We start from the raw sequence: 17,101 nt of genomic DNA on the forward strand, positions 1-17,101 counted from the left end.
ACAACACAAGCGACCGTCTTCAGGAGGAAAGAGGGAGATGGTCGCCTAAGGCAACCGCTGATAAAGGTTTCAAAGATGGGCGTGGCACAAGAGAAAAAGCTCCTGAGCTGCAACGAAGTGGGCGGGGCAGAGAGCACCAATGTGAAGCGCAATTTAATTTTGCCAGGTAAGGCCGCACTGAGCTCCGTAGCTGTTTTCATAAAGCGACCTGACTACAAATGATAGCTCAACGAAATTTATACGAGCCAAATACTCTAAACGCACGTTGATTCTAAATATGAAGGGAAAAACCGGGGGACCTCGAGAAAAATCCAGGCGACCGTGGGGAGAACCTATAGACTCCATATATCGAGGCGTCGGGGTCGATCTCGAACCCATGACCTCCTTGATACCAGCTGAGGTAGTTCACGTCGCGCCACCATGGCACCCTCAATCGGGAGCATAAATAATGGTCAAAATTACCTGGATTGGTGAGATTTTTCTGGATGAATGAGCAACATCATTACAGCTGTTTGGGTTGTCGATCTTTACATACCCTGAGGCTGGTTGTTCATATGGTGGAGTTAATCTGTACCTTACACTGAGCGTGTCGGTGGTGCATCTGTCGGTTAACCTGGGTCTGTTTCGTGCCCTGCCAGTAACGAGCCTTCCACACTTCACGTGAAGGCCTTGAGGTGCGCCTAGCCTGGCACGAGCAGCACTGCGTTGATATCGCCGCCACTTCTTGGCGAATGGCCAGCCGCTGCCACTGTTGTCATCGTTCCTAATTGTTCGTTTCTGTCCCTGCGTGCGTGTGCGCACCGTCGGCCAGGGCGAGCTGGAGATGAGCACCCATAGCTCTCCGCGCAAGGCCTCCGAGGCGGGCAGCAGCGGGAGCGGCTGGCGCCCGGCGCTGCAGCGCTCCAAGTCGGACCTGAGCTCGCGCCTGGCGCGCACCGGCGCCGACATCGAGCGCTTCTTCAACTACTGCGGCCTGGACCCCGCGTTGCTGGAGGGCGATGGCCTGGAGGGGCTGGCGCGCGCGGGCTCCGACATCCTCTCGCTCAACCTGCAGAGCGCCAGCGTGCAGAGCCTCAGCTCGGCGCCGTCGCACCGCAGCAGCCAGGTGGAGGCGGAGGAGCGGCAGCGAGCTGCCTGCGCCATCTCCGTGGTGGAGCGCAATGCCCGCGTCATCAAATGGCTCTACAGCTGCAGGCAGGCGGTGCTGCACCAGAAGGCCAGCGTCGTGTAGGTCGCCGACCGCCCCCCAACGAGCCCCCGGTGGACCCCGACAGTCCAGCCACCCCCTCCCGCCCGCTCGCGTGGAAGCCTCCAGCATGCGGAAATACATTTCGCGAGCGAGCCGAGGGAGGGGACGAGAGAGCCGTGCGAATGCGCCGCCACTTGGCAGGCTCGCCGCACGGCTAAGGGAGTCGTCGTCCTTGTTGTTGTTGGCTTCATGCCCAGGCACAAGCGCCTACGTGCAGGGGATATCAGCCGCGTGCGTTTGTCATTGCTCGTAGCTCAGGTGTATGGCTCTCCCTGTGACCTGTGGGGGTGGGGGGGTGCGACTGTGGCTGAGCGGCATCACCGCGTGAGACGGCGAGGTGCGCTCCTCGCCGGAGCGGCTTTTGGGGGTGCACAGGCGGCGCAACTGTCCCGGAGACCACTGGCCGGAGGGGGGCGCCCAGGGGGTGGAGGCTAATTTAATTCCCTGCGGCATAGCCCATGGCGACCATGCTATGTCGCTGCTACACACCATGGTTTGAGTTTTAATGATTTAAAGGATTTCACGAGGCCAAGACGACTGAGAATATGTTCTCAGCGTGTTGACGTTACGGAGCGATGCGCTTGCCGTTGGTCTCGTCCGGTGCAGCCTGGGGGCCTGGCTCTGCTGGGTCCAGCACCACGAGCCGGCTCGCGGACTCAGCCCTGCACCGTTCGCCCTCCTGGCTGGTCTGAATTTAAGCAACAACTTAAAACAAATTCGAACTCAGCGTTTTATTTATTTAGATTAAAATTCCGTCAGAGGGGGATCTCCGCTCCCAGGGGAGGTCGAGGTTTGTTTCGAGAATGTTGAGATCCCGCTCTTCACGAGCACCGTGGTCACGGCGCCCCCTCCGTGCCCCCACGTGCGCGTGTGCCGGCCCCGCACGCGTTGCCAGTACTGGGCGGCTGCGTGTGATGAGTGTGTGTGGACTGCGAAGGGGCGCGCCAAGGAGCCGCACCGGTTTGTCCATCGTGATCCGGCCTCGTCGCCAGCGTTGCGCGTCATCCCCGCTGCCGCCATGCAGCGCTTCGCGCTCGCTTGGGCCCAGCTGCTCGCACGCACGCACCAGGAAGCATTTGCCGTTGCGCAGCCGCTCGGCTCGCTCGGATCTTGACCGACCGATTGAGAGTGGAGCGAGTCGAGCGGAGGCGACTGGGCTTGACGCGTCCGCCGCTCGAATGACGCTTGTGCCTGTTGGCGGTTACCGGGCCGCCGGTGGGAATTCCACATTGCTACGGTGGGAATTCCACATTGCTACGGTGGAGACCGGCGTCTTCCGTAGAAACAATTTGCCGTTGACTTCCCCGTGGTGCTCAACGCCTCCCTTTCTGATCGCAAGCCAAGGATGCCGTGTCGGCGTTCCTGCCCTGGCAGTTGCCGGCACGGTTGAGCGAACAGGAGGGGTGGGGGGGTGGGCGAGCAGCGGCGAGAGCGGCGCTGCCGAGAGAGGGCACTGTCATTGTGTGGATACGAGGCGGTGTTTTTTCATGACTCGTGTTCCGTGTTCTCGACCGACACTAACGGATAGCCTTTACATATCAACACGAGCAAAGTTTATGTTTTACAGGGATACCGTGCATCTAAATTGTGAAGCTCAAAACCGTACCCGCGTGATGTCCTCTAACTTATTTTTGTCGAGGAGAAGAATATAATTTGTGACGATATCAATAATGGTAGCTTTTTATTCTGCCACAACAAAGCTCGGCCCGCGTCCTTCCAAGTTAGAGGCCCGGGGTGTGGAGCTGTAGCTCACCACTCGGCGCCGGCTGCGCGGGAGACGGACAGTGTGCTGCGGTGCCTGGCAACATGGGGCACGTGGGGCGACTCGGCAGAGAGGGAGCGAACAACCGTCGGGGAGAGATTCACGGGTACCGCCGTGTCTTGCGTCGTGTTGCAGCAATACAACGCTGCCGCCGCGGCCACTGCTGCTGCACTTGGGTTTGCTGCTGATGCTGAGCCCGCGAATCACTTGAGACGCGGGCGCGGTGTGTTTCCTCGGACCACGTGGCCGCATTTACCCTGTGCCGCACGTAACGGGGGAGAAAGTGGGGCTGTCCCAAAGTGCGGAGTGACGCTGCTGTGAGCCGCATCTCCACGCGCCGCCCGCCCCGGTTAGACCACCCCCCCCCCCCCCCCCGCTCTACGGCAGCAACTACGGCGGCACTGCTTTGAGCGATCCAGAATTGGCTTGCGATATTCATTGGTCACAGTCAGTGGTGTTATTTTAATTATTGTGTTTGACATTGCTTTTAACGTGTTTTATATTGGTATTAATAAAGAAAAAAAGCAATAGAAGTAACAGAAGCTGTGAATGGGCTGATTATAATCCCCGTGGAAGGCACCAGGTGTAGTGGGGCAACCCGAACCCCGAGGACGCGCTGATTGCAGCGGTGACTCGCGGCAAGGGTCATGCTCCTCAGGATTGACGGCTGTGCAGGGCACGCTACACGCTGCACACTGTCGTCGTGAGCAGCTGATGTGGGAATCGCCGCAACTCGTCGTGACTCGTCGTGACCACACCGTGCTCCCTTGAGGTGGCGTGGGGAGGAGAGGGCGAGCTGTGGGCAGTGGGCGCCGATTCGGAATTCGCTGTGCGGAACGAAAGTCGCCCCCTCGGCGTAGACGAGAGAAACCGCCAGCGCTCGTTGAAACTTTGCACGGATTTCTGTTCCGTGCCCATCTCGCAGCCAGCTGTGTTACCGACCGACAAGGGGTATTAACGATTGATACGTCAAATTGCAATAACGAGGCCACAGGTACGACCGCGACGGTTCTGGAACCGGCTTGAGTAGACGGATGGAGGGACGAAGCGCCGAGTCAACCCCAAACTGGGATTGGAACTCTCGCAACCTTGCGACCGCGAGCCACTCGCTCCACCGCCGAGCCGCTACCCTCCTCTGCACTTCACGATGGCGGACGGAGCCCGTGCACCGGCAAGAGCTGCGTGTGCGACATGCCAGCACGGCGGCCGTCTGTTGCCAAGCGAATCCACTCGTGTGCAGTAGGCTTGTTGATCGGTCGCGCTTGGAGTGACATCTCGTTCAAACACCAAATTACGTTGCCTAAAGGAATTATCTAAATTAATGTACCAGCCAGTGTCCTCCACAATGAAGGTTATCCGTAAAGTAATTCGATGCAAGAGAAGTATGTGAAAGCCACCTTCTGCTCTCGTAATAAAGAAGTAAATCAAAGTGATAACTTCCTGCGAATCGCAGGAACACGTTCCCCAAGTGCAGAGACGTCTCTCAGGCTGCCACCGCTGCTGATTTCGACTCCACAAGCCCGACAGCTGGCAGCGCTTGCAGCCCCCGTAGTCTTTAGTCCGCGCTCACCCCGGTGTGAGCAACGTGGCCGTGGCGAGCGTGCGAGCTGGCTCGCCGACTTTGAGTTACGCACAGAGGGGCACGGCGGCGGCAGCCAGAGACCGGGAGCGCGGCCTGGGTCGGTGTCGCAGCCTCGTCGCGCCAAGGGGTCGGGTGTGCCCCCGGTGGCGCTCCAGTTTAAGCCGCTCGATCGGAGAGGGAACTTTATGACCTCTTGACCTGTGGGGCGAAACAGCGTGGGGTAGCGACCGCTTGCCTGATGGGCGTTGACACCCCGTGAAGTCGCTGCTGCTCGTGCCTCGCATTGTTCATAAATTGAGGTGTGCAGTAACAGAGTGTACGACGAGCCGAGTGAGTCGCAATGTCCACCCTCCTAGGCCAACCCCTAGGGGGGGTCCCTCCTGGCAAAGTTCCTCCCCTCCCCCCAACGTGATCCCCTTCACTATCCCTGAGTCGTCTTTCTAGCGATTCGTGGCGAACGCTTGCATTGTTAAGAGACGGTCGCGAGGACATTTCACGTTGTGCTTGAGAGGATTTGATTTTCGGTTGAACATTCGTGATGTGCGTCGCAGAGAGTGCGTGGTGTGTCCCCGCGCCCTGCTCCTGAGACCTGACCTTTTGGACATAACCCCATCAAGCCTCGTCCACTGCGCCGGCCAGTCTGAGGCAAAGGTGATCCCTGCTTCCCGCACAATTCACCTTTGCGCCAGGCTGGTCCTTTGTGCCGTGGCTGCGCCGTGTCTCTGTGGTGGCCAACGCTGCTGTGTGGTGGCTGGTACTGCTGTGTGTGCATGTAGAGAGACAAAGGTGGCCGAGCATGGTGCTTGCCACCCACCCCCTCGTGTGCCATACTAGCCTTCATAGGTGCGAATCGCTAACAGCACTTGCTCCAACAGTCTGTTATCTTGGGTGGCTAGCACTACTGTGTGTGTGGTAGTTGTCACTGCTGTCTGTGTGGTGACTAGAGCTGCTGTGTGTGTGTGTGGTGGGTGACGCCGCTGTTTGTGTGGTGGCCGAGCCTCCAGTGAGTGTGTGTAGATCGTGGGGGGTCGCTGTACCCTCTCCGTAGCCGTGCACCGCGCGGTGCCGCTGCTGACCCTGTGTGGTCGCACGACGAGAATCTGCGTCGCTCCCTTTCCCTCTGAAGATGTCCGGAGCAAAGAGGGCCTACGTTGGGCTTGTTAAAGAAACTTTTTTTCATTTACCATTGCGTCGGTTAATTTGGGTTTGCGCGCCATTCTCACAGCGCGAGGCTGTCATGCAGCCAGACGTGCTATGTGTCGCGGACGGGTGCAGCCTGCGGTAGGTTCGCAGGATGCGGCAGTCGTCGCCTCGCGTAATCCCAATCGAAATTTGGAAAACGAACGTCACTGTGACACCGGCACAACGTGGCCCACGACGCTTTTTAAAATCGAATCGTGGAATCTTTCCGCGTCTACTGTGGAGCAGACAGCCGCGTCACATTCGCCGTCAACACCCCCCCCCCCCGCGGTATTAATCCGGCGCGGCCGCGAGGCTCGAACCCGCACACCTGTGCAACAGCCGTGAAATGCGCTCCCCACTCGGCCACGTCGCCGCCCTGAAGTTACCAGCAGCGCACGCTGCCGCAGAGCCCAACCGAGCAGGAACGAGGAGGGGCTGCGTGACCGCCGGTAGCCATGCCGGCGTTGCCGGCGTTGGCGGCGCTGGAGTGCGAGGGCCGGGTTGGGCGTGCGAGGGCACGACGATCTGAGGCCACGCCCCGTCTAGCCGAGGTGGTTTTGGGGTCGCGCCGCAATTTTTGTTTGGTACGATGTACGACGTTTCGCTCCGCGTGCTGCCGAGAGCTTATTCGGTTCCGCGTGGAGCAGAACGTCGAACGTGAGGCCGGAAGGACATGCGGTACGACGCGGGCAGAGAGCCACGCAGCAGCACAACCACGAAGCCGTTCGTTGGTTCACACCCAGCGCTTAATCGTTCTTAATTAACGACAAGATAATTATTTAACGACTAATTAATTAACTTGTCATACATATTTAGTGTCCACTGACAAATCGTATATTTTATAACATCCATCCTGTCATACCCAGGAAAAGGTCAAATTCAGCGAACGCAGTTCTGTTCACGCCCAGTCGTATGCACGTGTGTTCATGTTGAACTTCTTTCGCAGTCCCCTACGTGTGAATGCCTGTGACGCACGGACACGTGGACAAGGAGATTCACGATTGAGCTGAAGGTGCCAGGGATTGGTTCTGCAGCGTGGCAGGTGACAACAGAGCAGGGTGCCCGCACCACACTTGCTCGCATCGCAGCATTCAAAAGCAACGCTGCTGGATTTTTGCCACAGAGGTGGCCTGGTTGTTTCGTGCAATGTACGGCCCTTTGTCGATCCACTTCTGGATGAGGGCCTGGTAGGTCAGTGGCGAGATGTTAACTACCTCGCCTGGTATATAAGAGGTCGTGGGTTCAATCCCGACCCCGATGCCTGCTGTATATTTGGAGTTTGCGTGTTCTCCCCGTGGTCATGTGGATTTTTCTCCTGGTCCTCCAGCTTTTCCCTCCACATTTCGAATCAACATCACGCGTTTCGAGTATTTGGCTGTTATAAATGTCTACGTGATAAGCCACTTCGTTGAGCTATCATTTGTGGCCAGGTCGCTTGTGAAAAATAACTACTATATAGCTCAGTGGGCCTTACCTGGTAAAATAAAAATAGTTTATAATTTTTGTACTTTACCACGCTGGTCAGTGCAGGTTAGCGAAGGAAGGGGGAGTGGGGGGGGTAACAATGACCGCTTCAGATGTCGCTCACCATTGACGTTAGCCCTGGTTGGTAAAGGAAGCTCCGGAAGTGGCGCGCGACTCGCCATTGCGCCGCTGCTCCGAGCGGGCGACCATCGATTCGGGGCACGGCTGGAAGTTGCGGCCATGAGTCGCCGGCAGAGTGCATTCGGTGGCAAGGAACCAGCAATTCCAGCAGCCATAACGAGAAGTATTCTGGACATGGTGTGCCGGGGGAGGGGGGGGTCAGATTGATTTTCCGTGTCACTGACCCGGCTGAAATTAAGCCATGTGCATAGATATGAATTCATTGCCATCCTTATTATAAAATATCACAAAGGAACAAGGCATAATCGCCATACGCGCGGAGACAAATGCCACTTGTTCATCGGGCTTGTGCATACATTGTTTGCACTTGACGCTGTGAGTCTCTTCTTGCACTTTTGTAAACGCGGTGCCGTAGCTCTGTGGAGGGACGAACCCGTGGCGTCCCGATGGCGACGCTCGCCACACGAGCGCTTCCACAGTGGCACGCACGAGGCCTGGTGCTCCCCTGGGGTCCCGTCCCTCATGGCTGCCTCATCCAGAGCTTGAGCTCTCACCAAGAATATACTGGGTGTGGTGTGTCGCATGCAGAAACATCTTTCGCGTCGCTGGCGTGGCAGATAATTATTACTGTCGTGCAGTAAGGGGGGGGGGGGCGATGTTGCAGCTGTGTGCAATCCCATTTGAGTAATTTGCAGGTGATTTATTTCAGCATTGGGATGGTTAGCCAATACCAGTTACATTTTTTTTCCGTAGCCACAGAAATCCACAGCCATAGCAGGGACACACACTCAGCCGATATTGAACCCGGTTCTTATTCGGCGCTGAGCTCGGCGTCGAACCCCCGCTCTGTCTTTTCCTCTGAGTGTCGTCCCCCGCAGCCATCTTTTGCACCACACTCGTTACGTTTCCTCTTGGCTCTGCCACCAGGCCCCTGCACGTTTTATACACAGAGCCTATAATGTTGCCGTCGCGTCGCAGTCGGCGGTCCGTCGATCAAGCGAGCGCGCTTCTGCAAGGCCCCTCTTTGCCGACTGAGTTGCCACCGCTGCCCGTCTCACTGCTCACGTGCCGCCTCGTCGCGTGCGCGCGTGTGGTGGCGTCGTGGCGCAGAGGGGAGAACGGGCCGCGTGCCCCCGCCTAGGCGGACCCGGGTTTGAGTTTAGGGGCCGCGCCCTCATGCCGTGGCCGAGTGCCGTGAAGGGGACCGTGGCGCTCCGTTACTCACGGCCCGCTCGCGCAAGGGCCAGGTCACGGCGTGCGTGACGGCGTCTGGCCTCGCCGTCCGTTCTCGCCGCTCCCTGGGCTTCCGTACAACTCTGCGGGAGCGCACGGACAGACGCTGTCTATACCATTACGACAAAAATGCTTCACCAACCCGCACTGACCAGCGTGATGAAGTACGGTCAAAGAATCTCCCGTGACCGACGAGCCCGGGGGGAGGCCTTCGTTCAGTAGTGGATCGACAAAGCGCCGTCAATTATCTCGTGATAATTACAGAAGTCACGACCGCAGATCGCGAATAACGCCACGCCAAAAAACAACTCCGCCGGTGACGTCGTTGAATGCAAAAACCAAGCCGAGCACAGGATTGTGGAGCGTGGCGACGAAAGCGCCCCCGCTATGCCCCTGCGGAGCGGGGGGGGGGGGGCAGCCTCGTGCGTGACCTGTCCCCGAACCCCCCCGGGGCGATTTGTCAGGTGCCCGCCGCCCTCCATAGCAAACGAGTCCGCTCTCAATCAACCAGGCTTGACCTGGATAGAACGGAAACTTTATTGTTTCCCCGTGCAGTGTTGGTTTCTCGATTCGGCGCGTGCACGTGGTGTTATTTGTTGGTGAAGGGAGGCGTCCGCCCTTCCCTGCGCCGTGTCCAAGAAATCGGTGTCGTCAGTGGCGGTGTGGTGGTGTAGTGGTTAGCGCGCTTCGCTACGAACCCGGCGACCCGAGTTCGATTTCCGCTCGTGGCCAAAACACCAGTGACGATCACTTGAGCAACCGGTCCTGGGCCTCCCCTCGGTCGACTCGGCCTCAAATGAGTACCTGGTGTGGTGTGTAAACATCGCCACTGGGGAGACAAAGAAGGCTGGGTGTGGTGCTTGCCACCCACCCCCACTGTGTACCATTCCGGCCTTCATAGGTGCTCGCTAAAAGCACTTGCCCAAACAGTCTGTTAAGGCTACGCGGGGGATCTTTGTCTTTGTTGTTGGCTGCACCCGGACTGCTCTGTAATGCGTTTCCACCCCAGAAGTTTTAACGATCCCAGCGATGTCTCGTTCAGTTTCCATCGCAGCGTCGTCGTTATTATTATTATGGTGATTGTTACTCTGACTTTCCGGTTCTTGTCCTGATGATGCTTGACGGCGTCTCGAGCGAAACGCCGCATACCTCATGGCTGCTACATTTAGTTGTGAGCGTCGATTTTTCAACTCGTCCATGAGTTTAGTAACAAATATTACTACTACTACGCTGCTTAACCTTTATTCGGTTGACCCTTCGTGTTTCTGGCTCTGCCATTCGTGCATAATCGTCAAGGTTCTGTGCATTATCATTTAACGCAAAGTGCACCACCGCTGCGTCGATGATGAAGCCCGGCCACAGTTGGCAATGCGACGACCAGGACGGCCGTCTTAAAAACGAATCCACATGTTGTTTTGCACCGGATTGGCCGAGTAGCGAGAGCGGTCGTCGTACGGGAGGATGCGGAGCGGCACCTTCACTGATAAATGCCGTTGGGCCACCGCGGGTCCAGCCCCGCACCGTGCCGTGCCGGACGCTGCCCCGTGCCGGACAACATACGCCAGACCTTCCACCCGCAAAAGCATCTCTGGGGTAGTCTGAACACATACTCTTTGGTTTTTTCGATAAAGTCACGTAGTTAAAAAAAGAAAAGAAAAATAAATTCAATCACGACGTTTTGGAGGCAACACAAGCTTCCGTCTTCAGGTGGCACCGTCACAGCAAAATTGATACAGTGACTTTACCGAAAAAAACAAAGAGTATGGACCCTTGCAGTCACGAAAACTTCAAATCTAGAAGTCTGAACTCGTAAGTGGCATTTGGAAAGATCCGCACGACGACTCGCACGGTGACCGGAGTAACTTGGAAAATCGTGGGAACGCCAAAGCTTTTTTTTTTTGTTCGAGTCGGTCATCAGCTCGAGGCCAGGCCGACTCGGGGCGGCGGGGGGTGGGGGTCTACTCTGGCCGGCGATCTTCTGGTGCGAGCGGCCCCGAGGTGGGACGCGCGAGCGGGGTGGCTCCCGCGTCCGAGCGACGCACGCGCAGGTTGAGAGACGGACGCGCAGGTTGAGAGACGCACGCGCGGTTTTCAAAATGTAACTTGTCGTTGTTGCTGCTGCCGCCGCCTTGGGTGGCCGGTACGCAAGAACAAATAATAGAAACTCGACACAGTGCACCGATAACACGCTGCCCTGAGAGCAAAAGTAAAAAAAACACAACATGCGACGTTCTGGGCAGTGGCTCTTCAGAGGAATGGCCCAGCAGAGGCCCCGGTGGTTCCTCCCTCGTGTCGCGGAGGACGGCCATTCATGTTGAGGGCCAGGTGTTCTTGACAAATGGGGTTTTATGTTCGGACGACGTCCTGTAACGTTAATCATAACAGCATGATTACAGCGCCGATTTCAATCTTAAACGTCGTAAAATCGTCGTCGTCTTTGTTTCCCGGCTGTCGCCTGTCGCATCACGAACCGACGAGCGCCCAAGGGCCGTGGTCCTCGAGGCGACGCCGGTGGTGGTCGGGACCCCCACGTGGCTCAGGGCGGTGGCGTTTTTGCCAACGGCGCGAGTTGTGCCGAGTGGCATCGCCGCGGTGTATGAAGTCCCACCTTGCTGACGGGACTCGGTCACCGTAGAAGCCAGTGGAAGGTGGCATTGTTTAAACGGAAACTTCGAGAAGCGTGTTCGGAAGATGAAGAAGAAAAAAACCAACCCCCGTAGTTCGATGCTTTAAATGTTATTTAATTTTGCCAATAAAACCGACCCCCCCTGATCGGCTCGCGATCGTGTTCATACTTGACGTGCAATGAGGGTAGGCGCAGCCAAATCTGGAGCGAGATGGGGGGGGGGGTGTCGCTGGCAAAGGGGGCGGGGACCCCCGTTACCCCCACCGGGGTCTGGCGCGGCGTGCCAGACCCCGGTGGCTGTCTGCATCGGCCGCATGGGAGGTGTTGCGTGTGTGTGTTGTGTGCGTGTGCTACCCATGGGTACGCGTTGCCAACGGATTTATGGGAAACTTTAGTGTGCATCCAGGAGCGACGTGAGCCTCTGTAAAGCAATGGTGATGAAGCAAAGCGTCGAGCTCGATGAGTGTCTGGGAGACGGCGGTGGTGGCGATGCCTCGGCTGTTGCTGCTGCTGCTCGTGAACGCGCCGAGGGCAGCGCATCCCCTCTGCCGGGCTGCCGCACGCTGCTGCCTGTCGCTCGGCTGCCCGTCGCTCTGCCTTTCAGAGCGGTGTGCGCACGCACGCGTGTGAGTATGTGTGCTTGTGCACGTGTGTGCGTGTGCGCATCTTGCGCGCGCGCACGCCTGTGCTTTGGTGTAAATTCGAGATAAAGATTCCCTTTATGGCCTTAATGGATTGTTGGGGCCAGTGCTTTGACAGCAAGCACCTATGAAGGCCAGAACTTCACATGAGGAGGTGTTTGACCCACACCACACCCAGCCGCATATTGTCTCCCCAATGTTGATGTGTGAACGCCGCACCATTTAAGGTTGGGTCGGCCTAGGGAAGGCCCAGGATCGGTGCAGATATTCGTGAGACCGTAATAGGTCGTGAGCAGGATTCGAATGGTGCGGTGTGTAAACATTGTGTGGTCCTGGCCACACAACCCCCTCGTGTGCCATGTTGGCCTTCACAGGTGCTTGTGAACAGCACTTGCCCCAACAGTACGTTTATGCCGCACGGGGGATCTTTGTGCGAGTGCGTGCTCTTTGCGCGTCCTCTGAAATGCGGTTTCCCAGGTCAGGCTGTTTGCGCCGCTTCCCCGTCTCAAGGCTTTCGCCACGCACGACGACTGCGGGCGTGCTGGAGGGTGCTGGGATATGCCCCCCGTGGTCAGTCGCCGTGTGGCGCAAGCCCCAGGGGGAGGTGGCGTGGCTCGGCACCAGTGTCGGATGAAGCTAGTGCGGGGCATGTAGCGGATGTTATAAAGGGGCCCTAAATGAAAGAACAAACACGTAAATATTAAAACACAAATATTTAACTTGCACAGTAAAGTAATTGTATTTTTTCATTTGCCATACAACCAGATAATACGACAAATCGCTAACCTTAAACACCCAGTCGTTATAGTACTATAGTCATAGAGCAAGTGCAGAATCACTGAACCGGAATTGATAGCTTAAAAGCATTTAGCGCGGGGCCCTTGAAAGTGCGGGGCCCGTAGAATATGTAGCTACCTCTGCTTCTAGGATCATCCGGCACTGCTCGGCATGCAGCCCCGACCTGGGGACGGCGCACTTGGGTCGCCATGCGGACGACGTCCGTCGTTTTGCCGAGCACGGGCTTTGCGAAGGAACTCGATGGAGCTGCTGCTCACTTGAAGAAAAAGGCCGAGGCTCCGATGTCAGTACTTGAATTGCTGGTGTTAATGCAGCAGCCGCACATTCCACAGAACAGAAAACTGACCGGAGGTTTATATAGATTTAAACAAAACAAAAATGGTGAATCGTTGAGCTTTTTTTTGTAACGTTGAAAAACACTGGATGAGCGGCGGATCGGGCTCTCGTGGTTGCGTTTGTACTCGTCGCGTGGAATATTTTGTGACTAGAGAACGTAGAAGCGTTGGTTGAAGGTGGCGTGCGGTGAGCGTCCTGGGGGCATCGGGGTCGGTGGTTGGTGGCCAGCGGTGGTGTCGCTCTCCTCGCTGGACCCGGGGAGTGTAGGCACAGGCGCTGCCATCGGTTCGTGCAGTCGGTGTTCGTGGTTCTGTGATGCAACCCTGCCCAATAAACTCTTCTGCTGTCCGTGAGATCCCGGTGGTGGCGTCGTTCATTCGGAATCCCGCCATTCTCTCTTCTGCCCAGGTTCATCTATCCGCGCGCTTGGCTTCGTAACGGTGCGGACGAAGTTCAGCGTACGCACAGCAGGTCGCGGCCGTCGCCGTTGTGGAAAGAAACTAAAGGATGCAATGATTGGATTTTTCAGAAGCAGAATCTTTACTTATCCGGCAGAAATCCGATGAGCTATGAAGCTCTTTTTCACACAGATGTGCAGTAGGGGCACAGGGTCAAAGTTACAACGACAAACACACAAAAAAAATCATTTTCTCTTGCTCCACGTGTAATTCCGGTGGATGAGATCAATGCAGAAGTGGAATCAGCAGGAAGGAATTTCCCACGTAACCAGGCTGAGATGACGCCCCATGAGGTCACCGAAGTAATTGAAAACAGAAAGTGACGATGACGAACAACACACAAAGCACACGATCCGGAGTGCAAAGTTGAGGAAGGGAAAGCATTTCTCGCGGTGCCACGGCGACGACTCTTGGTGGCACGGAGCGGCCACGGAAGCCGACTGACTCCACAGGAGGCTCCGACTTTGGTCTTGTGGGGGCTGGGCCCCGTGTTGGGGCGCCCCTTCCCGCAAGCTCGTGCCATCCCTCCGCTGTGGGCACCATCAGACGTTGGAGATGCTCACTTGATAAGTGAGCATTGATAAGTGAGCACCTCGGCCAGGTGCCCTGACGGTTGCCAGTGGCTGCGAAACCCTTGCAGAGCGACCTCCGAGAGAGACCGAGTTGACCTCTGCTCCAACACGGTAGGGGGCCCACGGTGTTTCGTCCATGTGGCAGCCAAGCCGATATCTCTTTCATCTCTCGTGCAACGCGTACGCAAGCGATGTTACAGGGCCGCGTTTACTGGCACGGTTTGTGGAAACGCGTACCCATCGGTAGCACACACAAAACACAACACGCGACAACTACGACAACCACCATTTGCCACTAAGTGTCGGTGACGTCACCACGACGCTTGTGCCAGGCTAGATGTATGTTGAGGCCACGTGAAGTGTCGAACGCCCGCTGGCAGGTCACGGGGCAGACCCAGGTGTCACGGGTCGACTGAGATGACTGGCTGATGATGCACCACCTGTGCCCCCTACTGTGCTAACTTACTGTGCTTTAGCCACCCGGCGCTCCGCTCGTTTTTGTGAGCGTCCCTCCTCCGCCCTCCATTGTTGTTGGAGGGCGACTGCCTTCAACTGCCCAGTAGCGTCCTTCATGAGCCTCCTCCACAGAGGCCGATCTTGACACCGCTGGTACCAGTCATCGGCAAGTCCACTCAGCTCCACATCCTCCTGTACCACATCACTCCATCTCTTCTCTTGCCCGTGCTGTGCCCGTTTAGCCCTCTCGATCCGGCCGAACAAAAGCTGATTAGGCATGCAGTGCCTGGGCATGCAGGCTACATGACCCAGCCAACGCAACCTTGCCTGCTGGAGGAGCTCACCGATGGGACTTTGTCCAGATCTTTCAAAGATATGTGAGCTCCTCACGCAATCCAGCCTGGTTTAACCCAAGATGGATGGTAGGTAGGCCAGCTTAAATGTTTCTAACCGGCGAAGATGTTCCTTTAGGGGGGTCCACGTTTCGCAAGCATAGAGAAGGGAGGGAATGACTGTGGCCGAGAAGACCTGAAGCTTTGTGCAGAGCGACAGATCAGGTAACTTCCACACAACGTTACGCAACCGATGAAAAGATAATGCCGCTTGACTAATTCGGTTTGAGACCTCTGCTGTCAAACTGGAGCCGGTCATGACCACAGTGCCCAGATTATGGAAACTCTCCACTCTCCACAACTGCGCTATCACCAATTGGGAGTTGTGGGGGTAGAGTGTCCGATGGTACAAAATACCCAAGCAGGTGCTTAGTTTTGGTGGGGCTGATGGAAAGGCCCCACCTCTTAGTGGCAAGCTCTAGGTTCAGCAGCAGCACGTTCAATATCTCTGAGTGAGCAGAAATTACCATATCATCGGCAATAGGGAGCCATCTCTTGACCGCACCCGGGCATCGATCAGCCTCCCATTGTATCTGTACCCGATGGAAATTACTCCGGTACATCTATTGATGACTTCACGAACTACGTGATCGAAATAGATGTAAAATAATGTGGGAGCCAGAGGACATCTCTGTCGCACCCCAAAGTGAACAGGGAATGGCTTCAACTCCCAGCCACGTAGTTTTACCCGGGCCCGCTCACCATCATGAAGGTCCTTAATGATCGTGAGCAGCGGGGCAGGGACTCCGAAAGCACGAAGAACAACCCAGAGCCCAGGCCTACTGATGGTATCATAGGCCTTGACCAGGTCAATAAAGCAGAGATGTAGCTCTTGTTGGAATTCCCTACACCTCTGCTGTAGCATACGGACAGAAAATATGGCATCTGTGCAGGACCGCCGTTTTCTGAAACCACATTGGGGCTCTGCAAACCTCTCGTCAGCGTGCCTGACAAGGCGATGTTGAATAATCCTTGCCAGGACCTTTCCCGGCACACTGAAAATTAAATGACATATGAAGCATCGACCTACGGGGGATTGTTGAGTTGTTGTTGTTTTCTTCTTCTGAACACGCTTCTCCAAGATTTCGTTTAAACAATGCCACCTTCCACTGACTTGCACGGTGACTGAGCCCCGTCAGCAAGGTGGGACTTCATACACCGCAGCGATGGCACTCGGCACAACTCGCGCCGTTGGCAAAAGCCACCGCCCTGAGCCATGTGGGGGGTCCCGGGACCACAGGTAGACAGTGCCGGATGAAGCTCGCGCGGGGCCTGTAGCATATGGTGTTATAAAGGGGCCCTAAATAAGAAAAAACGTAATTATTAAAACACAAACTTTCAACTTGCATAGTAAAATAATCGTATTTTTTCATTTGCTATACAGCCAGATAATGCGACAACTCGCTAACCTTAAACACCCAGTCCTTCAGAAAAGTTGAAGGCGGTATAGTACTATAGTAATAGAGCAAGTGCAGAATCACTGAACCGGAATTGATCGCTTGACAGCGTTGAGCGCTGGGCCCTTGAAAATGCGGGGCCCCTAGCATTATGCAGCTACTTGTGCTACTGGGATCATCTGGCACTGAGCGGTAGCGAAAAGGCGCCGAGGGCGTCGACTCGCTTCGGCTGCAAGTGCTGTCAGCGAGCGCCACCTATGAAGGCCGGCACGGCACACGAGGGGGTGGGTCGGCTAGCAACCACGCACGGCCGCCTCTGGCGCCCAAGTTGGCCGATGTTTTTTACGCACCGTACCAGGCACTCATTTGAGGTTGAGTCGACCCAGGGGAGGCTCAGGACCGGTTCAGATAATCGTCACCGCTGTTGGTCGTGAGCGAAAATAGAACTCGGGTCGCCAGGTTTGTTGCGCAGCGCGGCGCTAACCACTGCGCCACCGCTCCGCCACCAGCGTCACAGCCTCCTGCTGTTGTGGGCGTTGTGATGAACTCGGCCAGCTCGCCTTCACCACCCCGCAGCGGGCGTGGTGGAGTATGGTTCAGTAACCCTCACGGCTCGCACGACGTGGTGGGTTGGCGGCGGCATCATCCAGCGGTGGATTGAGCAGGGGGCGCTGTCCGCGTTGCGGGCGCTCAGCGCCCCTGCTGTGCAGATACCCGGGTGGGTGGGGTGATGGGAGCAGAGCGGGGCACGGAGCTCACGGCACGGCACACGTGGGGGGGGGTGGCCAGCACCACGCCCGCCCGCCGAGTCC

At 56.7% G+C, this 17,101-nt stretch overlaps 1 protein-coding gene across 1 annotated transcript in view; it reads left to right on the forward strand.

The window, feature by feature from the left end:
- The window catches only part of LOC133344536 (protein FAM110B-like), a 31,458-nt gene extending 18,091 nt beyond the window's left edge, over window positions 1-13,367 (forward strand). Inside the window, 1 exon segment of the mRNA XM_061554519.1 lies at window positions 812-13,367. Coding sequence (XP_061410503.1) covers window positions 812-1,231 — 420 coding nt within the window. The 3' untranslated portion in view covers window positions 1,232-13,367.
- The last annotated feature ends 3,734 nt before the right edge of the window (window positions 13,368-17,101 follow it).

This window comes from Lethenteron reissneri, chromosome 20, assembly GCF_015708825.2.
Source record: "Lethenteron reissneri isolate LAM-NWPU_2019-01 chromosome 20, ASM1570882v1, whole genome shotgun sequence".
Classification (NCBI taxonomy): domain Eukaryota; kingdom Metazoa; phylum Chordata; class Hyperoartia; order Petromyzontiformes; family Petromyzontidae; genus Lethenteron; species Lethenteron reissneri.